The sequence below is a fragment of the Colletotrichum siamense genome (assembly GCF_013390195.1).
Source record: "Colletotrichum siamense strain Cg363 chromosome Unknown KSG_Cg363_contig10, whole genome shotgun sequence".
Taxonomy (NCBI): domain Eukaryota; kingdom Fungi; phylum Ascomycota; class Sordariomycetes; order Glomerellales; family Glomerellaceae; genus Colletotrichum; species Colletotrichum siamense.
In genome coordinates this window covers 1,551,290-1,575,821 of record NW_023501023.1, presented here as the reverse complement: position 1 = coordinate 1,575,821, position 24,532 = coordinate 1,551,290, and the positions used below count along the sequence as shown (strand labels likewise).

General features: G+C 55.5%; 5 protein-coding genes across 5 annotated transcripts; 2 read left to right on the top strand and 3 right to left on the bottom strand.

Annotated features, from left to right (window-relative positions):
- Nucleotides 1–1,167: 1,167 nt before the first annotated feature.
- Nucleotides 1,168–1,925, top strand: TVP18 (Golgi apparatus membrane protein TVP18; the record flags this gene model as incomplete). Its single annotated transcript, XM_036646171.1, has 4 exons — nt 1,168–1,204; nt 1,263–1,278; nt 1,474–1,569; nt 1,625–1,925. 4 exons carry the CDS (start codon nt 1,168–1,170, stop codon nt 1,923–1,925), a joined length of 450 nt encoding a protein of 149 aa, XP_036489019.1.
- An 11,734-nt stretch (nt 1,926–13,659) lies between these two features.
- Nucleotides 13,660–15,784, bottom strand: CGCS363_v014321 (uncharacterized protein; the record flags this gene model as incomplete). The annotated part of the gene is made up of 3 exons (XM_036646170.1): nt 13,660–14,867; nt 14,961–15,306; nt 15,359–15,784. The coding sequence occupies 3 exons, from the start codon at nt 15,782–15,784 to the stop codon at nt 13,660–13,662; spliced, it is 1,980 nt and encodes a 659-aa protein (XP_036487914.1).
- Nucleotides 15,785–18,179: 2,395 nt separating this feature from the next.
- On the bottom strand, nt 18,180–20,387 carry CGCS363_v014320 (Uncharacterized protein; the record flags this gene model as incomplete). The annotated part of the gene is made up of 3 exons (XM_036646169.1): nt 18,180–18,348; nt 18,403–19,267; nt 19,316–20,387. 3 exons carry the CDS (start codon nt 20,385–20,387, stop codon nt 18,180–18,182), a joined length of 2,106 nt encoding a protein of 701 aa, XP_036489021.1.
- Nucleotides 20,388–23,027: 2,640 nt separating this feature from the next.
- Nucleotides 23,028–23,278, top strand: CGCS363_v014319 (uncharacterized protein; the record flags this gene model as incomplete). The annotated part of the gene is made up of 2 exons (XM_036646168.1): nt 23,028–23,074; nt 23,122–23,278. 2 exons carry the CDS (start codon nt 23,028–23,030, stop codon nt 23,276–23,278), a joined length of 204 nt encoding a protein of 67 aa, XP_036488947.1.
- Nucleotides 23,279–23,327: 49 nt separating this feature from the next.
- CGCS363_v014318 (37S ribosomal protein S7) lies at nt 23,328–24,532 on the bottom strand (the record flags this gene model as incomplete). The annotated part of the gene is made up of 3 exons (XM_036646167.1): nt 23,328–23,780; nt 23,837–24,235; nt 24,299–24,532. The coding sequence occupies 3 exons, from the start codon at nt 24,530–24,532 to the stop codon at nt 23,328–23,330; spliced, it is 1,086 nt and encodes a 361-aa protein (XP_036488948.1).

Sequence of the window (24,532 nt, the reverse complement as noted above, 5' to 3'; positions counted from 1 at the left end):
CAGGTACGGAACGAATACCTGTCCCCGTACTAAGCAAGCAGGATATTGAGTCCCGGTCCAGTTATTACCTACTCCCGTGCCTGTCCCGACCGTTGAGAAGACGGTGAGGTGTCTTGCGTTCGAGAAGCGACGACAAGCACAGGGCTCAACCCAAACAAGAAGAGCAAAGGGAGACACAACAACCTGGGTCGCATTTCTCGTTCTCAGGGAGGCGGCATTTCGACGCTTTACTGCATAGCAAACAGGCGTGGAACCTTCCTTAGGTAGCTGAAGGTGAGGTACGGTACTTCAAGGACGGTCAGAAACAGATAGCAAAAAGGCCCCTGCTGGACCTGATCGCCCCTCCCCGAATTTCTTCAACCAAGGGAGAGAGAGCAAGCCACCAATCACAAGACTGCCCTGACCCTTGGTTTTCAGTTGAGTCGCCGTCGTCGTCCCAGTTGCAGCAGGGACAAGACAACAATAATACGGGGGGAACTTAGGGGACACAGACTCAGTGGAGGACACATTCACCACTCGGGCGCTGCAGCTTACGTCAAGCTTCACCGCAGCTACAGCGAGCACCTGCTATCTGTCCCAAGTACTCTCTGTACGGATACTGGACCCTTCGGCTGCCGGGCCACCTCAGGAAAACGACCTAGCAAGACGGTGGAGCCACTTGCACCTGCACCCCTTCCAAGATCCTGGACAGCGTGTGTCTGTCCTGCCGCCGCCCGCCGCCGCAGCAGCAGAGTACCTTCTCAGGCGAGCCTTCTGACTGGTCCAAACCCAAACCCACCCCCCAGTTCCAAGCCTCAAATTCGGAAAAGAGGCTACGTACGACGACTCTCTCGTCTTGTCGCCTTTCCCCAAAATAGCTGACAACAACACCCTCACCTCTCTGATTTCGGCTGAAAGCTTCTGTCCTGCGATACCCAGCCCCCATCAACGCCACGATCCTCGAGCTCCTGCATTGAACTACAGCAACTCATCAAAACCGCAATACCTTCATCAACCTTCACCTGACGAACACGGACCCCCGTCGCAAGCTTGTCGATCTCCGTCCCGTCAACACTTCCTTCGTGAGCTGGAATTCGGACCATCTCCACTGCACATAGCTCCGACAGCCCACGTTCTCCGACCAAGAAATCACCTACACAACGAACCCGACCAAATCCATCAGGCAAGATGACGCTCAAGGAGGAGTTCGCGACCCGCAACTTCAGTACGTGTTCCTGCCCGTCGTCTGCCGCAAGCTGTCCAGTTGCTAACCACCATCGCAGGCATTTACGGACAATGGTAAGAGCTCCCTGCCGGCCCTCCCTCATACCCGCGCCGCGCCGCGCTGTCGTCGACTGCCCAAATCCCGAGCAGAACAGATGATGCCATTGCGTGCAATCCGCGGCACCTCTTTGCGATTGCTCGCTGCATCGACGTGCGCCGTTTGAGCTTCGTCAAGCTTCTTTGGAAACACAACTGACTCGACCAATCTAGGCTGGGTGTCCTGTCCATGATCCTGTGCTTAGCACTTGGCATTGCCAACATCTTCACGATCCACCTTCTGATCATCATCTTCTGTGCCTTCGCCATGTAAGCTCCCCCTTCAATCCTGCATCCGGAGCTCCGCTGACAAGCTTTTCCCTAGCGCTTCCTCGTTGGTCATCCTCTTCATTGAGATCCCCCTGCTGCTTCGAATCTGCCCTACCTCGTCCACGTTCGATGGCCTCATCCGCAAGATCTCGACCAACTACATGCGCGCCGGCGCCTACGCCGTCATGGCCGTCATCCAGTTCCTCAGCACCATCATCAACACCACCAGCTTGGTCGCCGCCGGTGTCTTTCTGTCCCTGACCGCCATCTGCTACCTCCTTGCAGGCGTCAAGGGCCAGGCTTTCGTCGGCAGCAAAACTCTTGGTGGCCAGGGTGTCGCGCAAATGATTGTGTAAGGCGACGTACGATGCTCTCCGAACCGGCACCGATGGACGCCAGCGCGGAGAGAATCCCACGCCGAATCGACGCAATGGGCGGCGGCGGCGGCAGCAAGCAACGACAACAATGATATCCGGTGCCTGGAAGCACGCCAAAAAGGAGTTGTACGAATCGATGAGTGTACAGGATTACAGGGGGCTAGCAGCGGCTAGTCGCATTTGCGCCGCGTAGGTCGCCTGAGGAAGCAGCAGACGGAAGAAGTGGAATGCGTTTTTTTGATATGCAACGGCCGGCATGGTCGGAATGGAAACTCGGCGTCCCGGAATGAGCTCAGGCTTTGTGTGTGTATGTTCGGACTCGGCTGCGCTTTGGTTCCTAGAAGCTCCGAGGGTCATGATAGCTTTCTCACTGCACTGAATTTATTGTCTTGAACCATTTTGTCGGCCGCACCGCGAATCTCGAACGACGCGTATGATTCTTAGCCAGTCGATGGCCCACATTCAGGCACTTGGGTTGTACCGATGCAGCTTTGTGCCCCATGAGTGGCTATTGACCCCTTGAATCGGATACATGTGAGGTCTGTTGTTGACTCTGGATGCTGAGGTGAAGCTCTCCAGCCCAGCCCAGCCCACAGCATTGAGTCTTCTACAGCTTCTTAGAGCATCCTCAAGTAGGCATAGCTTCATCAGATTTGGAGCTCTAGTGGGTGGTTGGAGAAGCGCGCAAAAGACACTAGACAGCGGGGGATCAGTAGGAAGAAGGAAGCTAGGCAGATGGTTCCCGAGCCCTCGTAGGCTAGCATGCCAACGTGATGACACGAAAGGCGAGCACACCCCTCGGACACCCTCGTGATGGCCTTAGCCGTCAACCACAGCTGAAATATGCGTGGCGTCTCTGTCTGGTCTGCTCGCCTCGACAGGCGGGATAGGCGATTCTTGTGAGGGGAAATCAAACCAACCCCTCAGGTTCCCGCGGGCACCCGTCGACGGATAACAAGCATATCACGTACCCCAAAGGTTACCAAAAGATATGTTCTCCGAGGCTAGTGAAACCCGAGGATGTTGACGTAAACCTCACGTAGCTTCCGTGGGAGGATCTGTAACCTTTGACGAATAGTTTGTATATGTCGATTCGCATACATATATCCACTTGGGGCCTTTAGGGGCCGGAATCGACATATGATGATGGGATATGTCAGAGACGTATGTGGCACAAAGGGAAGAAGGGAAGAGGCATCATGACAAACGGATATTAACAATGAGATGCACTCTGCCGAATCTGCCAGTGGGTGCAATGCCTTTTTCCTCGAATTGTGTGAGGTTGGTCCGGTGAGTGATCGAGAGCCATGGCGTCATTGGCCACGGCGCCGAGTGTGTGCAAGAACGGCAGAGAAGCTACACTAGAGCCAACCGTCTAGCACACTGTGGGAGGGCCCGTAGAAGCTAAACGGAGGTTCTGGTCCTGCTCCACTCGCCTCCTGCGGACGGTGACGATACCCTCCCCACAGGGGTCCTTAAGGATTATGGAACGAAAAATAACTATGGCCTGGCGAGATGTCTAGCATTGCATTTCCACACGGTTTCGCGGTGTATTCAATGCTGAAGTATACCATTAAGTCGAAGGCTGTAGGGCAAGATCAATCCTGGTGGGAATTCAAGCTTTTGAGCCCGCTTTGTTGCTCGGACGCCTCACCTCATCTGAAAGCATGGCAACTGCTGGGTCAAATTCAGAGACGGCCGCAGATCGATCGTCAAAGAATGGGGCTGAGGCTGCTTCTCCCGTCTCCAATTGACGGTCTGTGGAGGGGGGAGGCGACTGGACGGAGCTTGCACGTTGTTAGTAACAGCAGCTGTGACGGAAGTTGGGTGGGCTGAAGGAGGGGATGGCGGTCTGGCCGTAGACGGTGGGAGGGAGCCAAGACCGTGACAAGCAGCCGTCCGAAAGTGATCGAGGACGAATCCCGGGGTTGATAACTGTCATTTGGACATTGGAAAAGACCGCCGCAATGACAGTCAGGTGGGAGGTTGCCTATGTGAGTAAGGCATTCGCAAACTTGAAGTTATTTGTCGAAAAATGCCTCTCTTTGAAAAATGCCTCCAAACTGCCGCAAGCGATCCGGCGCCCGTCAACAAGGGCTTCCGAGTTGCCAGAGATGGAAGCCCGGGAGGCAGTGTCGTTTAGACAATTTCGGAACCAATTGAGGGACCGGCGTCAACGGCGCCCGCAGTTGCAGCCCGGGAGACGGGAAAATTCAATTAAATGGATCTGTTGTCTCTGGTTGTTGGCGGTGAAGAACGAGTACAGAAGCAGTACATGTCTGAACGTGGAAAGGGTCGTGGCCACGATCATGAACTTGTTCCAATGGCAGGTTGTGGTTGCAAAGCAGCAGGGGTGTGTAAAACGGCTCTCCCTCTTGCGTGCATGCTTGGTGTAGGATGCTGTGGTATCGAGATCCAAACGGACGAGACACCGTCGCCTGGCCAGCTGCAAGCCGGTGCTTTCAATGCAGAGCTTGCAACATCTCGTGGTCCTGTGGGGCTGGTGGGAGAGGTGTCGTCAAAAAAAGTCAAGAGGCGAGGCGCACTGTGGGTGTCCTGACAGAGATGCGAAAGACTCTGCGGCGGTGCTGTCGAGACTGAAAGAGGATTGTACCGGTTGTACCCTTCCCGGTTCGCCCATCCGGTTCCTGGAAAGGTACTTGAGGCTGTACCTGTCGCGGTACCGCTGTACTCTGGCTAAGGCAGGCCCTGTTGCCCTGGTCTGGCCCGCCTGAGCCCGGTGGCCTGGGGTGAGGTGGTCATGGTCAGCGGGTGACTTTTCGAACTTTTCTCAGTGGACAGTTTCGATTGGGACGCGGACGGGCTCGACCTTGAACCAGACGACGCCCTGTGGAGCTGCCGTCCACTGTGGCCTGGCCGGCCTCTCCACTGTGGACGGGGCCGGCGAGAGACAGAGAGGACCCGCGGTGGACAATGACAATGGCCACCCTGCCATGCCATGCCGAATCAAAGAAGTGCCCTGGCTGGAACTGGCTTGTCTTGCTGGGGCCATGAAGGCGGAAGAGTTGATAAGACGGCCCGGCCAGAAAGATAAGATACCGCGTAGACAAGGCAGAGAATGAAGCAAGCAGCAGCTCGAGCTCAAACGAGGGAAAAGCAGCAGGATCTGTCGTGAAGATGCCAAGTCGAGTTCGGTGTTAGACGCAAAGGAAGAATGGAACACTGTGAAAGGCCCAAGGGCCCCCCGGTGCGCCAACACCGGTTCCTTGACACAGGTGACTCGGGATGGGTTTCGTTTTGGATTCTAGATTTCGACGCTGACGCGAGCACGCAAATGGGACGCCGAGCACGTTTGACCTGGTGTATGCCCGCTGTCCGCTGACAGCTGATGGCCGAGGAATCCACTGTAGACTTTTTAGTTTTGCATTCTTCCGTTCTGTTCCCCGGTGCTTGCTGCTATTTCAAGATTCTGCCTTGGGATCCCTGAAAGCGGACGGACGGGCGGCCGGCAGCATTGAGCGGTTATTGTTCTGTCGAGTCGAATTCGAGGTCCGTTGCTGGCTTGCTTGGCTTTGCTCGCTTCCATTCTTGGTCCCGCCCAATAAAGTCTCTGGGGTTTGGCAATTAGTCGTCGAATTTCGATCGATCGATGGAGGTGGGATGATGGTCTTTGGAGATCCCGCTCCTTGGCCCAGAGTCCCAACAACCCCAAGACAGACAGCTTGAAGAAATTTGACTGCGGCCAGGAAGGTAGATACTTGCTGCTGTCGTCTCAATCCCACGGCAACAGCATGATGTGGACAACTCACCTCCTCACATCAGCAGCAGCTAGGGCAGATAGTTGGACCAGCTGCTTTGTCTGGTCCGGCGGCGGTCCATAATAGATGGTTCCCGTATCATTGAAAGGAAGGGCTTCCCCTGACACCCCAAGATACCAACAAAAGGTACGTTCGTGATGGAGGAAAGTACGGCGACGTCCAATGAAGGAGGTGCGGTTTCCAGTTGCAAAGAGTCGGCAGGGCAGGTACCTCCCCGGTTGGCTGCGTACCTTTCCTTCCTCCAGCGTGTGCCGTATGATGCACTAGTGGGCTGAATGGCGGGGTACGGTGGGTTCCCCCAAGACAGATCACTCGGCACCGTACGACTTGGAGAGGGACTTACTGTATGACCACCACCGCCTCTTTCGTCGGTCCAGTGTCGTCGTCCTGCAGCAATGGAACACACACACACACACGCAGCAACTTCCAGCGCCGGTGCTCTCTGGTGCCTTTCCCGCCGCCAGGACAGAGAAGAGACTGGACGGAGGTACACACCTCTACACCCGCTGTACCGGCATCGAGCATCCCTGTTTTTGTCCCAGGAATACGTCGCTCGTGACTGGCTCCCTGGCGGCAGCAGCACCGTCACCGAAGAAGCTGGTTTCGTCGACGCAGAATATAAAGGTCAACGCCGTCGTGACTTTCTCTTCCAGCCCACCCCCCTGGGATTTGAATTGTCAAATTTGTTCAATGCTTCTACTCAGTCATCAAGCCCGTTCTATGAACATTCTGCTGTTACTCGTCTCTCCCAGTGTGTTACAATAACACTACCAAACCATCAACTCAACAGCTCCTCCTGAATCCTTATCCTTATCTCTCTCTCACTCTCACCTTACCTTACCCCAAAGCTGTAAGTGGCCCTTCCCCAGCGCGCAGTCGTCATTTCCTCCCTCTCGTTGTGTTTTCCGTCTCCCCGCCCTGGAATCTCCTCTCTCCCCGTCTGCTGCTACTCCGTCGATCCGTCTGCGTCTTCCCTCCCCCTTCCACCCTGGCGACCGTCCAATGCTCTGCCACACATTGTCAGCACACCACCACCACCACGAACCGGCTAGGCGCTGCCCAGCTGTTGGGGAAATCAGGCCCACCTGGTTCTCAGCCGGACTCAGCTATCACCACCCACCAGCCGTAAGATTGGGAAGGGCAAGGCGATGCATTTGCTACAAGCCTCATACCTGTACTTTACAGTGGTACGACACAGTCTTATCATACAAAAGCACTTATCAACACAATTGAGCTAAGAAAACTCAAATTGCTGTTCTCAGCGCTTCCGCGTTTTCAAACGTCACCTCGTGGTGCACGCGTTCCCGCCCCTGTCTTGCTTGTCAATTTACCACGCCCTATCTCTACCGCGCCTGTTACCTTGCATTCAGCTACCACCACCCTGTCACCCAACCAAGATTCCAGGGCGGCGTCGAGATAGACGGACACACCGAACCGGGCCGGGGCCTGTGATCGACTCGCTTTGACGTCTTACACCGCCAGAATCGTGTACTAATTACAGTCGTTCGTATTCTCTAGGTTCTCAAGGTCGTGTCTAGGGCAAAGTACCTCTGCTATATCCCCACCGTACCAGCTTCGAATATCAGAAAGCCAGCAACCGCTCTGTCTCGTATTCCGCCACCCAATCTACTTTTTTACACATAGACATCATGTCTGCCGCTTCAGTACAACAACCTATCATCCCTCCCCGACCCTCTAGGAGTACGGAAAAGGAGGAGAACACGAATACTTCCTCCTTGCCCAAGATCCCCCCTCGTCCCATCAAGCGTTTCGATCGCTCCATCTCCCCGAACCCCGATCGCTTTGCGCCTTCGCCTTTGAACGAGAGCCCGTTCTCTAAGAGCCCCAAGGCCACTCGCTCCTCCCCGAGCAATGGGTTCCTCTCCTCAGAACCTGTCCACCGCCCGGCCAGCGTTTCTATGCCGTCTGTTGGCGAGGAGGGCAACGAATACGATGTCGTCAACGAGGGCCTTGCCAAGGCACCTGCCTCTCCAGAACACACCCGTTTTGCTGCCGAGGACCTGAAGCTTCACGCCCCGAAGCCTACGATGTCGGCCCAGAGCGCGAAGCAGAGGGTTCAGGCTGTGACTCGTACGGATTCGGACAAGGCTGCTTCCTTCGGCATCGGCAAGCCTAGCAGTGACGAGACCCGTCCTAGCAGTCTCCGAAAGAAGGCCAGCTCAAGTCAAATGTCCCAGAAGTCGGAAAGTGTCTTCGGGGACGAGGAACATGGTATTCCCGAAATTGGCCAGCGTGTGCCCATGAACCCCCACCTTGGTGATGTTCAGGCTCCGTCTCCCGCGCCGGGCTCTGCTGCTGCACCCGAGTCTTTAAGGTCCGGAACTCCTCGTCACCACTCTCGCAAGCACAGCTCGCGTGGCGTCAACGAGCTGCCGCCGGGCAGCTACGGCCTTCATGGACACAGCTCTGCGCTCCCTACCGACAAGTTCGAGAAGGCCTGGTACGACAAGCACCCTGATACCCTGAAGAAGGACTGCTCGACAAAGCTCCACGACCGCCAGAATGACTTTGCCATGAGCAGCTCAGATCTCAACAAGATCGTTCATAACACCCACAGCCGTGGGTCCGGAATGGGTAAGCATTGCCAGTTGAAGGTTTAATAGGCACAGACTGACAAATGTAGGCACTCATGCAGAATATGCCGGCACCCCCAGCGAGGAGGTCGGCTACCATGCGTCCGAGGAGTACACTTCTCGCATGTCCTCGCCCCGCCCCGCCTCGAGGTCTCCAGAGCTCCAGCGCATCAAGTCCCCGTTGAGCCCTCTTAAAGACTCCCACCCCGATATTGCCGTTTCCTCAGCGGACAACGCTGATGACAGCACTGTCCACGTTGACGAATCTCACAACCGCCGCAAGAGTTTCATTTCCCAAGATCCTGACCAGGAGAGCAAGTACAACGCCCCCATCCTGGCAGACGATGAACGGGAGAAGGACGTCTACCACCCGTACGACCTGCAGCCTGCGGTTGAGCCCCCACCAGAGCGCTCCGGCAGCGCCTTCGAGATGGAAAAGGCGACGAGCCGCCCCACCAGCCGCCCCACTAGCATATACAACAACCAGTCACAGACGGAGCTGGCTTCCACTCCCCTGGAAGACGTTGAAGAGTATGAGCCGCTGTTCCCCGACGAGGAAGCTAAGAAAGCGGAGGCAGAGGCCAACTCATGGAAGCCCCGCCACAAGTTCCCCAGCAAGGATGTTTGGGAAGACGCACCCGACAGCGTGAACTACACCGCCGAAGTGTCGACGCCTGAGCCAGCAGAGACTGAACGTCCCTCCTCTCGACGAAGGTCTGAACCTCGCACCGAAACTCCCGCACACGCTTTTGCAAGGAAACAGGAAGAGCTTGCCGAACAGGAGGCTCGAGGTCTGGATACCAGAGACAAGAAACCAATTCCTCTGCCTCTGCAGCAAACCAAGGAGCAAGACGCTCGCCCAGCCATGGCCAACCGATTCCCCAGCCGTGACGTCTGGGAAGATACTCCTGAAAGTTTGATGCACGAGGCAGTCGTCGACACCCCCGAGCCCGCTGAGGACGCCCCTACCGAAAAGCCTCAGATCCCATCTCGTCCCCAGAAGAAGGGCTCAGAGTCCAGCGCCTCCTCAGAACGACCGGCTGTTCCCGAGCGACCCAAGTCGAAACAAACCCCGCCGATTTCTGAAAAGCCCAAGCCTACAATCCCGGCTCGCCCTACCAAGACTCTCCCGTCCGGCACCGACTCCAAGGAGCAAGATGCGGCTCCTAAGCAGAAGCCTGCTGTCCCCGCTAGACCCGTCGGCGGCAAGATTGCAGCTCTCCAGTCCACCTTCATGTCCGACCTCAACAAGCGTCTTCAGCTTGGCCCTCAGGCCCCTAAGAAGGAGGAGCCGCCTGCGGCAGATATGGTTGAAGAGAAGGAGAAGGCGCCCCTCTCCGATGCTAGGAAAGGTCGTGCTCGTGGCCCTCAACGCAGAGCTCCCGCCAAGGCCGCAACGCCTGTCGCGGAGGCCAAATCTTCGGGCCCTACTCTGTCGTTCTCCCCCCTGAGAATATGCTGGAGCATTGGTGACAGCGGTGTGCTCGAGGTCGATAATGACGCCAAGCCGGAGGACACGAAGGCGACACCAGAGGCTGAAGTTGCTCCTTCAGAACCTAAGGAGGCCGAACCAGTTGCGACTGAAAACACCAAGATTGAGCAAGCCACAGCCAAGCAGGAAACGCCGTCGCAGAAACCTATCGAGGAAGAGAAGGCTGAGGCCAAGGGAGAGACTCCGGCTGAGGAGAAGACCGAGGTCGAGGCGCCGAAAGAGGAGGTGAAGACCCTGGCCGCCAACATGGCTGGTGAGCCGGTGGTCGAAGCCACCATTGAAGAGAAGAAAGACGAAGTTGAGCCTGTTGCTGTTAAGCAGACGGGTGGTGAAGAAGCATAGATGTCGTATAGATCACGACACAAGTGAGTATACAAGCGGCATCGAGCGGAGAAAAGCACTAGACAGGCCGTCTGTTCAGTACATGGTTTTTCGCTTTGGTTGATGGTTTTCGGGTCATTCAACTAGTTTTACGTTCCCTAACATTGCCGTACGGCTCTGCAGCGATTTTGTTGAATAGGTAGCAATCTGATAATGCGTTCTGTTGTCTCTTTCCCGAGGAAGGACAGCGTCTCGCCTCTGCGCGTCGGCTTGTGGATGTCATCAACAGCCTGTTGCGTGATGTTGATGCTGCTCAAGGTAATATGAACTGCTAACTACAGCTTCTTTGCTATACCCAGCCACGTTAGCTTGCAATGCTGAAAACTGCCGCCGATGGGCTTGTGTTGTCTATGGCAAAAAGTGTGACTTGCTGCTGCATGTTGGCGGCGAGTGACAGTCGACTACGTGGTCAACGTGATGAAGCCAGCAAATGAACGGGGGCGCCTAATGTGTGCCACGTATGGCCTGGTTCGTTTGCTGGTGGTCAAGACGTTGCCATATGACAGGCGCCACGGTGATTAACTTCAGCATTGTGGAGGAGTGGGGGGTAGATATCTGTTTGTAGACCTAGTCATAGTGTATAATCAATATCCTTCTCGTCAATACTCATGTCCGCGGATCTCCAGCTGTGAATTGGGCCAGACAGGCCTGATAGGTAGAGCCGATGGCCAAGACAAGGCGCGTCCTATTCGCCAGTTTCCCATACCCACACCCGAATCAGGAAGTAGGAAGGTTCACGATGGTAACCTAGGTACCCGGAGTCGTGGCCAGCCGCACAAAAACACCAGCAGCCATTCCCATCTTTAGATGAGAGCAAAGAAGGAGAAAGAAAGTAAAGAACTGTTTCTCTTCACATCATTAATCGAAAACGTGACGTTACGATGTTCTCAGGTTCCTAACTGTTAGCACTGCGCACAACTCACACCCGCAATCTCCGTCCGTCTTATATTCACAAAGCTGTTTGCGGAATAGTATGCGGAAGATGCCAGTAAGTGATTACTAAACTCACAAGACAACCGCGCCGAAAAGTGTTTTACCTGACGGAGAAGAATTGAGTTCCAAACGGCGAGCGGTATCAAAACAAGAACCATCGGAAGCAGCACACTTCGATTGTGCTCATAGGCTATGTCCCGCACTGGCGTTATACGTGTGCATGGCACATGCTTAATTGTATAAGGCTGTTCTCGGAATAGACCCGGTGATATAATCAATAAACATACACCACAGTCAACCATTTCATGCCGTCGTTGAGCACCCATCTGCTGCCCCTTTCTTCCCTCGTCGTCCTTTGAGACTTCTACTCGAAACAACCAAGGCCGATGACGATGTAAAGATATATTCCGGACCGCACGTCTTCAGCACCTCCGGAACCTCAAACTCTCAAGCCCAGAGGCAAGTATTAGTCGTGCAGACTAGAGCGCTATGGGAGGTAGAGGTTGCCATTGGTTCTCGTCTTGCTTTTTGGGACTGTTGGCCATTTATGCCCTCCTATAAGAAGGAACTTGACAGTCAAGTTACAAGTGACTGACCAAAGCGGTCATACAAAAATAGTCACAGTCTTCGATGTGTTGTGCTTTCTTTCGCAATTCGGTTTGACCGTTGCAACGGTCAACCGAGCCTTTGGCCTTCATCGGGTGTAGAGCGCTTGGAAGAAACTACCTACAGACAAGTGACGGTCTTGTCAACCAATTCAAATGCCGAAGTCAATGCGTTCCTGTCGAATTGACGCAGTGCTTTTGGTCCGTCATTTTCGCGTAAGTATTACCCACGATACAACACCAGCCAACAGCAAAGCGGCGTCATAGTCGCCATAAGACCTGTCCAGAGCTCTTGAAACAAATCTCCGAGAAGTAGTGGTACGCCTCAAAGCCATTGTCAAAGCCATTGAGCTAGCAAGTATACCGCAGCTTGCCCATTTGTTTCTGCACTAGACGGTGAATTAAGGAGGTCACTTTTACATACACCTTCACCTATCTCAACGAGGTGTCTCACTACCACAAACCAACTCGTAGGCACTCTGGTGATAAATCAAGAGACCTTGTAGCCAAACATCACTTATGCGTCAAGTGACGTTTCAACCAACTACTATTTAAATACTCGGCCACGCTGCTCCAAGTCATCGATGCCCGTGAACAGATATCCGCCCCTGCACACTAATGTTTCTGGTGCTTGAGACGCTTTGTGTGAATATTCCTGATGAAAGGTCATGCAGACTGATATCGCAGATGAAACTCGTCCACCTTGTATTATCCTCTCCTCCGAATCATTCCTGTCTGCTTATTACCTCGAATGCGCACGTAGCAGCGTTGAAACGGGCATTTGAACGGAGCCCATTTCCACGTCTCGTACTGACAGTGATCAGTACAGCCTGTTTAAAAGCTGTATTTTAGAAGCGATATTATCTTCGGTTGAATTCGTGCTGCGTATACTATGGCAACAAGCCTTAATTATACACACTTCTCAGTGCCAAGCAGTCCGTCGTACACTCAGTGAAGGCACTGCTTGTAACGGCCAATGCTTGTCAAACTCAAGAATATACATAAGTAGGCATGCTTGCATGGTTCTCTGCAATAATTCCCCACAGCACACCAGGCGAACGATGCTGTCAACTTGAAATCCGTGGCTAAGCTGCCCAAGAAATAACGAACGAAGCTGCATAGATTCCCAGCGCAAGGCCAAAGGTCTTACACAGCTGCTACACTAAGATTGTGCATATCAACATGTTGTCTTTCATTTTCCAGCTGTGCCTGATGATACATCCCGAATCCGCCAATGAGCTGGTAGTTTCGCATCGTTAAAAATAAGTAAGGATGCCCCATTTGTTTTGCTCTGGTTCTCACACGAGGCCTTTTGTCTGGTCAAATCCTCGATTCGAAACTATGATTCCCGTTGCTCGTCTTTTGTTTACATCCCTCGCCACGATACTTATATACCATTCACAGACCTCACAGGATGAGTGGCGAATGTGATTTACAACATAGTCAATTGAGCCAAGCCACGTACAGGCTTAAACTCATACACAGAAAAGTATGTACAAAGACACCGGTATCCTATCCCTACCCATCCAATCCTATCCCAGAAAAACTCCGTCAAAGTGTTCCAAGCCACGACTTCCACATCCCGCTTATCCCTCATCCCCGAAGGATAAGAGAGAGAGAAACGCAGGCATCCTTCCGCCGTTTGCGCGCGCTGTTGACATCCTGTCAAAGCTGTGAGCTCCATCCCCTTCCGAGAGAGCGAGCCAAGATAAACCTACCTGTACATGTGTCCCCCTCCAATGTCCATTTCAACTCCGTTACCAATGCAGAGACGCAAGCCTCCTTACAATCGCTAGTAGTAATCTATCCAGTCCGAGCGCCGATGGGGTGCTTTTCCGTTTGTCCAAGTCTACGCCAGATGCTTTGTTGATGCAGATGAACAACCCAAATGAGGAGAGAGTGCTTGCGAAGGAAACCTCTCTCCTTTCCTTACGCCGTCCGGTCATACTTCCGCTCGTCAATCGCCCTGCGGTTGTTTCCTATGCTGCCGTACAACATCTCCATCAACTTGCCCTTCTGCCTCGTCCTCACGCCCTCGAGGTAGCCGCCGACGTCCTCCAGCCCCCTGATCTGGTCTTCCAGAGTCAAAGTGCTAGAGTTGACGGACCGGACGAGCGGGCTGACGAGTTTCCTTCTCAAGTTCTCGAGGTTGGCCTTGAGCGCCATGAGCTTGCCGTTGTGTTCGACTAGGATGCTCTTGTTTCGAACGGTCTTCTCCCTGACATTCTGCAGCAGAAGCCTGTTGCGCTCGTACTTGGCGACCTCCGCCGAATTCGGCCCCAAAATGCGCGTCCAGAGGGACGAGAGAAGGTCGGCGTGCTGGTCATCCTGGGCCGAAGCCTCGCGGACGACCGTCCTTGCCAGGTTGAGGAACTGGTGGTCAATGGCCTCAAAGAGGGCGAATAGGGCCAGAGAATGTTGCAGCTCAGAGTTGATGGCATCCTCGAGGACGGTGAGAAACTCATTGAATGTGCGCTGGAGCGTTAGCTTTGTGCGCTGAGGATTGGACATGCCAAAGATATATGTGGACAACGACCCCAATCGGGTCGGGATACCGCCAGGGTCTTCGAGGACGCCAGTTTGTGACAGTATGTTATGGATGTTATCAAAGGCGGCGGTGAAGGGTGATGACGGGAGATGCTGGACGTGGGAGAGCTCCCTACGCGCCCAATCCATGACGATGAGAATACCGTCAATGTCGCCATCAACATTGGCAAAGAACTTTGTAAGCTCGATAGCTAGGGTCTTCAGGCTGTCGCTGAGGTCGTCAAGCTCCTTGACGATAATGGGCGCAGAGGTCATGTTGCTTGACCTAACGCTCTCGCCAAGATCCCAGACCGCAACGCCGGTAGCTTGCAAATCGCCGACCTGTGATGCGCCATTTTCTGAAAAATAGATGAGTGGTTCGAATGAGCGCGCGATGCCGGCGACCTTCACAAGATCTGGCACTGGCAGTTGTGCCGCGGGCTGGAAGAGGTTGCGCATAGCGCTGATGGCAAGCACAGCGACAATAGTAGAGAGGATCGTGGATGACCACGAATGAGTCAAGAATTGCCATTTGGAGCGGAAGAACTGGACGAATGCCTCAATGGGTTCTGTGCGCTGCTGGACTTCCGCGCGCAATGCGAATCGGATATCTGTGCAGTGTCAGTCGCATTGCCTTTACTCGTCTCACTCACGACATGATGGGGTCCTACAATTCTCTTGATTCAAGGTACCTTCTGACGGACTTGTCTCCTTCCATTGGAGCTCATTCAGCTTGATCGTTCTATCGTCGATCCTGGGCTCGGGACTTGGCGAACGACCTTTGTCGGGGCTCATGCTACCCGTCGGCAGCCTCGTACGCATTGCGCGGCGCAGGACATCCTCATCCTCGTCTTCGGTATCAAGCTCCGGGCTGGACTCCCTGGACCTATGGCCGAACAAACGTCTGTCGGGTGGGGGGAATGCTCCGAGGATGTCTTCACTCCGCCTCCAGAAGCCGCTGTCGCGGCTTCCGTTCCCGAGGCGGCGCCAGGCCGGAGGACTGTAGCCACCGGCGGAGACTGAGTTTTCTGGGTCCGGGCCCAGGTCGCTCTCTGCGTCCAGGTCGGACCTGAACCCCGAGTGGTGCGACGGGTAGCCGAACAAGGGCATTTTGGTCTGTTGGTTCGGGGGCGGGGTCGTCGGCTCGAAATCGCCCAAAGAGGCGTCTAAAGGATCCAGATGTTCGAAGCTCGGGGGCGGTGTCGGCATATGCGCCATCATGTTGGCGGCGTGGGCTGCGGCGGACGAGGGCGCCGGATGCTACGGCGGGTGGTGCGGGAAGTGCCTTGTAAGTGCGAGGAGGCGGGAGCTCCTCGAAGCGATGGTGGTCTGCGATTGTGGTCTTGGTCGCGCGACTTGTGCGCTTGAAGTAGCTAAAGTTTGGGAGGAGGGTTGGCTTCCAGGAGATCTGGACGAGGTAGATGTAGATGAAGACGAAGGACAAGGTTAGGGTGGCGACGTATGTGCTTGGAGCGATGGTGATGCTCAGCAGGGAAACGTTGTTGTTGACGGTGACCAGCGACGGCATGGAAAGCATATCAGCTGGTCAAGAGAAGTTGCGCAAAGGCTCACTCTCTCTTGTTGCGGTCGCAGTTGGGATTGCGACAGGTGAAGGTAGATGATGGCGTTTGGTCGGTGAAAAGGTACTTTGGCTCACACGAATGCGCCGGCGGTCGGGCAGGATGTAGATGGACGGTGTGGTGAGTGGGTAAGGTGACAGTCGGGGTCTTCGGGTTAAGGTATGTGTATGTATCAGGCAGACCAGTTGGTGTTAACGAATGCGCGCAAGGTTGTTTGTAAGAGTAAGAGAGTATGCGTAGAGGTAACAGAACAGAGTAGATTGATGCGTTGATCTAAGGTAGAAGGAACCCAGCGGCCGGATATCACACAAGGTGGACGTAGACGTAGACGTAGACGTCGCCCAAGACGGGGAGAGAGGGACGAGGTGAGTGACCTGAGAGGGCCGCAGGAAGCATAGAAAAGCGGGAAGAGTGCAGCAAGAAGCGGCATCCAATGCTTCTTGTTGGAGGAGGGAGGGGGGGAGGGGAGAATTACTGCAAGGACGTCTTCTTATTCACCACCCGCTGCTGGCAGTCGCCCACTGCATCTTGCGTTTGCGCACCCACGGCACCCCCATCCACATCCTCATCCACCCGTACCACCCTGCGGCGAGTTGAATTCGAGAGGTTGGGGACCTCCCGGATCCACTTGCCAGGTTTGAGCCTGCTGCCCAATCAGCGGCCGAGCCCATCAAGGGAGCGGCCGAATCCCAGGCCCTGGATTGGGTGGAGTGGGGCACCTGGAACGCTGGACCTGGACGTCAGAGCAAGTGCCCTGCCCTGTCTGCCCTGTCTGCCCTGTCTGCCGCATTGTTCATCGTTCCTTCCCTCCCCCGCCGTTGTTTCGTCCCTGCGCTGAGCAGCGGTTCCTTACTATGTAGACACAGCCCAAGTCCAGGCAAGTCCAGGTACAGACAGGCACGCACAGCTCCCGTCCCGGGTCCAGCTCAAAGGGGACACCATGAATGTCATTGTCGGACAGAAGACGGGGAACCTCTCCCAATCTCTTTATCTGGTCGCCTTTCTTGATCGTCTATTCCCAGAGCGCTAATCTCTCTTAATCTCTCTCTCTGTTTTGACTTCCCACCCTCCTCCCTCTGTATTCACACAAATCCCTATCTCTCCCGCGTCGCGTCTACCTCACCACACAAACAGGCGTGCATGCGCCCTCGGGCGTTTAAGTGGTTGCATAACTAGTCACGGGACCGATGGGCAGACTAGAAGGGAAGGCGGGGTCCAGTCCAAAACGTAAACAAACAACACACTTGCGCGAATCGCATCTCATGTCGGGTCCATCCGATTCGCCCTCAACGCCAACCAGACACGAAACCTGAGGCCCTTCCCTTTCGCACTTTCAAAACATACACTTTCTTCTGAAAAAGGCATCGCCCTTCCTCTCTCTATCTTTCTCTCCCACCTTGCCTTGCTTGCATTGCCCAGGGTCTTTCACTACCTGCCCCTCCTCCCTGCTTGCGATTGCGCCAGACGTGGGTCCAGCAAGAACCGCTCTGAGTTGGCCCCAATCAGCCAGACTCGCTATCTTATCACCCCGCACCTCGCCGCTCCACTCACCGAACCCGTCGCCGAATCAACCACTCCCGCGTGAGAACCCCTGCGGATGCTCCATCTTTCCTCCCTCACGAGGTGACTCGATCACGAATGACTGTGACATGCCTCCAGTCCGTTCTTGACTTTGTACGGAGCGGAGCACCTGCTCAAGGGTCGGCATAATCGCTCGCACTTTGCCTTATGCAAGCCATTCGCCTGCACAAGCACGTCAGTCGCTTCTTGAGTAAGGTAGGTAGGTAGGTATCCGTAGTCATTGCTCTCTTGGGCCGAATCCAGCTTCCTTCCACAGAGAGTGGCCCTCTTCCTGCGCAGTTCTCTCCCTCTCGCAACTAACTCCTAGGTAGCCCTTCATTTGAGACTCACTCAATTGAGTGGACAAACCTCACTCAATTTGGGACTGCCGACTGGTTAGACTGATTCCCCGTAATGCCATTGACTCTGACGGATTAGAGTCAGTAAGCAACCATGGCCATCGATTACTTCCAAGGCTATTGAGCTGTAAGAGTAGAAAAGGTATCTGAATTTTCTGGTATGCCGCTTTTCTGAAAAAAACTATGGACCCCCTTAGGAAAAATAGAGACGTCGCGCGTGGTTCATGTCTAGTCTAACCCACGCTCTCCGCTTAACCTCAAACCCGACTCGAACTCTACGACGTCTCCGAGCCATAGCCGGACGAAGGAAAATCTCCTTCTATCCCTCTGTCTCCCATCATATGTTCGTGCTGTGCCTCCGGCTCTCATATGTCGTCATGCGGGAAAGCAATGTTGAAAGCCTGCGCCGTGGCTCCGACGGCTTCTAGTCAACCTTTGCGTTGGCTAGGCTCTTAGCTCCCGGTGTGTGGATCATGTTAACTTGCTTCATAGGCCTCTTATACTTGCTCTGCTTCCGCAATCGTTTGCGAGCCACCATGACGGGTACAGAGCTCTTGGTAACCAAGTAGTTGGAGAATGATCCTAGAATGACACTGTTCAAGCTGTTAGCGCAACTCTTTGTTTCCCGCCGTATGTGGACAACTCACCCCTTCAATGCGCTGCGGCCACGGCTGCCAAGAATCACCAAAGTAGGGTTTACCAGATCAATGATCTCAGTGATCAGGTGCTTCGGGTTCTTGCAGTGGAGGACCTCGACTATGACCCGCACCTGCAACCGCGTCTTTCGGAGAAGCTTGGTGACCCGTTCCGTAATGTCGTTGATTGCCCTTAGCCGCTCCTCTTCGGCCCTATCGCGCTCACGGCTTGATGGAGCAGGCGACGGCGTTCCGTTCTCACTACTCAACGCAGACGCTCGGGCTAGATGTGGGAACGACGGAGCCGATGAAGTCGGAGGCGGCGTCCTCGAGTTAGAGACGGCGTTGATGGCGGCCGCCTGCTCTCTGTGTGCCTTGGGGTCGTCTGGTACCATGACATCCTCCGTGGAGTAGATTCCCGTCTCCTCATCCACGCAGTACATGCAGATGAGGGTGTCGCCATCTCTCAGAACCGTGCCAATTGCCCATTCCAGGGCATGGGTCGACTCATCGCTCAGATCGGTGGCCACCAAGTACTTTCTCAACCTGTGGTGCTCCTCCTCAGCCTGCTTTTGGATCGTCTCCCATTCTCCACGGTAGAAAGTTAGGAGCGTCCGAGAAAACTCGCTCTGGTTCCGCACGTCTTGGTATCGGAAGGCTAGTCTTTGCGCTCTCTTGATATCCGTAAGCGCCTCCTCATCGTCAGAGTTGACTGCAGAAGCGGGTCCTGAGCCTGGCCCTTGGTCAAACGCCGTAGTAGGATGTACGCCTGGCTTTGATGGCTTGGCCTTCTCGCCTGTGGGTGTTGTAAGGGTGATTTGCGGGTCGTCCAACAACGACTTGTACTGGTACTGTGGCTGCGAACTGACGTCGATGCCTACAACTAGTCAGCATCGTAAAGGCATTCACGGAGAAAACTACTTACGCTCTTCTTCGGCAGCTGCCAGCAGACTCAATGTCTTGCGATCGCCCTTGTCGCCTGCGGGAGACTTGCCACTGTGGTCTGCAGCACGGGGTGCCATCTTGCGTCCTCTCTGCTCTTCATCCGAATAACTGCCCTCATCATCGCTGCTCTCCTCCAATGGCTCGCCGTCAGGGCTGAGGTAGTCTTTGACCATTCGTCCTCCATTGCGCTCAATGGCGCTCGAGTGCTTGCGCGCCGCCAGCTCTCCCAGGTCGCCTCCCTTGAACGCTAGGTTGGCATCGGACAGCTTACGGTAGGCGGTGGTGATGTCGACTACCCTGCCGTCGTCAAGAACAGCGGTTCCGGGAATCTGCTGGAATCGACCACTGACGTTGGGAGAAGGAGATCGCATGCCAAATCGGCCGTGGGGAGACTTGGACTTGCTGTTGTGACCTCTACTCGAGCTCCTGGCGTTCCTGGGAACGGGATTCGACGCAATAGAGCTGTGACGGGCTCTGTCGCCGGGAAGAACGATGCCGGGTATTTCGTTGCCACGCATGACATCGGCCATAGCAGACGGCTTCTTTACAGTCTGGGTGGTACGCTTGGGCATAGCTTGTCCGAGGTTGTTCGTAGCAATGTCGGAGAACTGGTAGTCCATGGTAGGATTCAGCCTGTTGGCGGGCGCCCGCGGCCCAAAGCTGGGTTTCGGGCCCGCAGAGTCGGAAAAGGTCCTGGGATGAGGTGCGCGAGATTCTACGGGGGAACTAGGGCCAGCGCTGGCAGCCTGTTTGGGCGCAGATGTGTCGATGTCGAGCATGCTCCTGACTGGTGCGGGAGGGACATCAATGTCCAGCATACTGCGGACAGGCAAGACAGTCGTCCTGGCCGAGCTTTTCTTGACCCCATCGTCGCCAATATCCAGCATGCTCCTCACGGGAGAACGGGGCGAGGTATAGGGCGACGGCGAGCGCGCAGAGACTGGAGAGGTTGCCTTCCAGCTGGGTCGGGCGGCGCTGCCCTCAAGCAGAGCCAGGACATCCCGTCTCTCCTCGTCCAGCATGGCCTCCATGCTCATGGGTTGGCGCGACATCTTGGTTGACGTCTAGGGGTGTGTTGCGGTTTCGGCGGTGGTTGCGGATTGGGTGGAGACGAACGGACTCCTTGGTCGTGTCGCCTGGGCGGTAGAAGAGCGTTGATAATTCGTTCGAGTGATGGTGTTGTCGGTATCAGGTACTGGTAATCGAATACAGGTGTTTGGTGTTGTCGCAGTGTACGTGGGGAGTGGTAGATCTAACGGGGGATGATCTTGCGATGTTGACGTGGGCGGTGCAAGTTGGACGGCAGAAACAGCATCGTGTAGTGGAAAGGAAGCGAGTCGGCGGAGGCTTTCTAGATCATGGCTTCGGGGGACCAGATCTGAAGAGTGACGAGGTTGCGCTGAGCGGAGGCCTACTTTAGCTTCTGAAGCACGAGTCCGACTTGCCAAGACCAACGGTTGAGGTGAGAAACAGGAAAGTGTAGGAGGCAATCTAGGCGAGTTGGGTGAAGGAGAAAGATGAAGGAAAGCAGGCGCACAATGCAGTTGGTAGCAGTGGTGGTGGACGACTAGACGGGGGAGCAATCCAATCCGGTGGCAGTAGGCGGTAACCTTAGACCTTAGGTGCAGCACCCACTGAAAGGGAGGGAGGGTGCCGGTGGAGTAAGGTACCTAGCCAGACCAGTGGGCGCGGGCGCGGGCGCGGACGGGCAGGCAGCGAACCTACCTTTGACACTGTGGAGGGGTAGGTAGGTGCTCGTGCTCGTGCTGGTCCAGCGGCTGCAGTGAACCACAGTGCCTGAATTAAGTGCCCGCCCGGGGCTGGGCCTGGTGCCCGTTTGGTGGGTGGTCATTTGGCCGCCGCACCTTCCTCCACAGCAATGGACGTCGATGGGGCCATGGCTACCTTATCCCATCTCCAGTTCCAGCCCAGCCCCGTAGTTGGGCCCTTTGAGAGGAGAAGAGTGGAGGGACCCGAGTGGCTCTTTCGCTTCTTCCCCAGAGCTGAAGAAGATCTGCTACTCTTGCTACCTAGCGCCCGATGCCTCTGCCCTGAGAAAGAGATGCGAAGCTGTCGGGCCGCTTCGTCATCTCCGTCTTGGGTGCTGGTGGTACCTGCCCCCTCTGGAAACCCGGTGAGATAATCTCCTCTTGGTCGATGAAAAGACGGGATGACCTGGGCGTTCGCACGACGACGACAAACGCCAGAGAGCTGCATCCCGGGCTGCCTCCACGTCTCAAACTCAATCCAAAGATGGGATGCTCCTCACGCGGTTCGCCCCAACTTTGGTCTGCTGACTGACAGGAAAGAAGGCCAACGACGGCACCACGAATATGCAAAACGTCCAAAGTGTGCATGCTCGCTCGGCCACTCAGCCGCCTCGCACTTGTCTGTCAAATGGAAACCGCCGTGGAAGCCTCCGCACCGCTGAATACGTACCCGAACTCGTGTGCTCGAAAACAGAAGGGGAAGAAAAAGCAACGCGCAAACAGCTCAGATAGAGGACCACTTACGCTATGTCTCGTACATCGACTGAGGGTGGTGACTGCTTTCGTTTCAGACGCCGTATGATTTTGCGAAAGGACTACTGAGGAAGGAAGATTGAGAGAAAGAAACAGAGACTCTTTTAGAGATTTCCCGGGATACCTACAGAGGTCAACACCCGGGATCAACCCCTCGGTTAACAACAGAAAAACATCCAAGATGCAACGATTCAATCATTCGACACCGCCACACACGTGTAGCTATCTGTGGGAGATCCGCAATCCGCCTCCGACCGCAGGAAACCCAGAGTCGGTGACGGTGACGCATTCCCATTTTACCCACCGCATTCAATTTTTGCCCTTCCTCGTGCTAATATTGGCCTGGGAGGGCGCCTTACACAACCCACGAGATCCCACAACCCTTGCCCGCGGCCCCCGTTCCGCTGGTGTAAGCGTGGGCCCTTCCCAGCAACCTCATTCTCGTCCTCCGTGCTTTACCGGCCACTGGCGGAGAAGGGCATGGGACAACCCGAAAGAGAGAATAAAAAAACAAAGCACACTTTCCATCCCATCCTATCCCATCCTGATGACCATGGCCAGGAGACCACAGTGCGCAGCCAACAGTGCGATGACGACGCCGGCGTGCATTGCCAAGAACACCCGGCGTCTCTTGGCGACGTGCTGTACACCGTGTACGGTTGCTGACAAGCCGGCCCATCGGAACAGAACAGACAGCAAAGAGTGGTACACACGGCCGCCGGGAGTTGGGAAGCGGCGGCGCTTTTGAAGAGGAGGACGAGTCGGCGGCCGCCGTTGTCATTAACGTCAGCGAAACCTAATGATTCCTGTCTTTTTTGGCTTCGGGCGGGAGGCGGCGCAGTGCTGTCGTCACATGAGACTGCTCAGCACCTTTGCGGCCCTGGGTAAGCTGGAAGAGGGTGGTGGCTGAGCCGTTGGAGCTTCTCAACCTGTTGTCGGCGAAGCCAGCCGTGGATTACTGCCGGCATATAGAGTTTGAGAATTGTCGAGTGAACTGCGTATCTAAGAAACCGTCCATTTATCTTGGTATGAGGCGCCAATACGATATGATTGAGGCTCCAGCCAGCAATTGAGCCTCCCGGTGGGAGCTGAGCGAAACCGCTGGACAACGGAGCTGATCCCGGACTTTTCAATGTTTATTCTCCATCCTTGTGAGTCCATCGAGGCACGATGGCAGCCGCACCTTTGGTGCGCTCGGCATACCTGGCCCACAACGTGTAAGTCTGGCATCACCGATGAAATTACCATTGACGATTCTGCACAGCCTCATATCCGCCGTACGAATCGTGGTTCTCTGCGCAGCTCACGACCGGGCTCTGGTCAAGTGGACCTGGCCAGAATCACTGCCGTCATTTTTCCCCTTTTTGGCATCATGCTCCTTACGAGCCCTGGCATTTGCTTCCTTTTGTCAAATGATATAGTACAATATACAGCTTTGCTACATAGGGTTCCCCGTCTTCCGTCTCGACTCTACTTTCTGCCCTTGGCGCTGACCGGCTTCACATTCAAGTTGGCACGGGTCGCCGTGCCGAGCTTGTGCAGCCCAAGGCGCTTCTCCCACACGGGCGACCGTCCCTCGACGACGGCAATGATCTCCTCTGCCAGCCTGTGCGCGAACTGGGTTCGGCCGGAGCCCTTGGACGGCTTCTTGTTGACGACGTCCAGGATCCAAGCGAACGCCGCACGTCTCCTCTGACGGACCGCGAGCGGTGCGGGAAGTTCGAGGGGACGACCACCACCGGCACCACCCGGAATGCGACGGATCTTGATCAAGGGCGCGACCGAGTCGACGGCTAGGGTGATGTATAGCACGGGGTTCAACGGGAGGTGCGGCGCCGGCGGCGCGCCGGGGAGGAGCGGGAATCGGGGGTTGAGAATCGGGGGAGGGGATTGTCGGAGGAAGTTGAGGACCATGGCCATGTTCTATCGCACCCCCGTTAGCATACCAACCACCAGAAATATTCCTAGGATGACCTCACTCTTTGTGCCAGAGACTTCTTTCCATCTCTCATCATAAGGTTCGTCAATTGGTCAATCATCGGGTGGTACCGCGACTTGAGATGGCTGTGCGGCGGCAGAGGCAGTACCGGCAGCGGGAACTTGTGTCCCACATGCGCCGCAGGCTTAGGCTTGCTGATTTCCAGCCGGTTGGTCTCCTCCAAATCCGCGACAATGCCTCCGGAGGCAAGAATCTCGAGTTGGCGCTGGGGGTCGCCGTTCGCATTCTGCGGGGGAATAGCGCCCTCCTCATACAGCGCATCCATCTGGGCCTCCGTCAGGCCACCGGGGATTTCTGTGGGCGCCGCCGCCTTGGCGAGCTCTTCGCGCGCGGCAGCCGCTTCCTCTGGTGACCATTGCTCTTCCGGCTTCTCCTCCGCCTGTTGCTCTCTCCATTAGCTTCCTGTCCCCACGTTCGTCTCCAAGCTTCGTGTGCACCGTACCTGCTGTCCTGCCGCAGACTGGGCATTGACCGCCGTGGAGGCCGATACCGGGGGAACCTCAGATGCAGCAGCGGCGTCTGGTTTTCTCAACGGCGGGATCTGGCTGGGCTCGTCCGCATATCCTCGTCTCGTGGTGGCCCAGGCGAAGGGTTCCTGCCGAGGGGCGGCGGCCAGCGGCCGGGAGCGCAGCGCGAGCGCCCTGCAAGCGGTTCGGAAGCTCGGCCGCAGAGACAT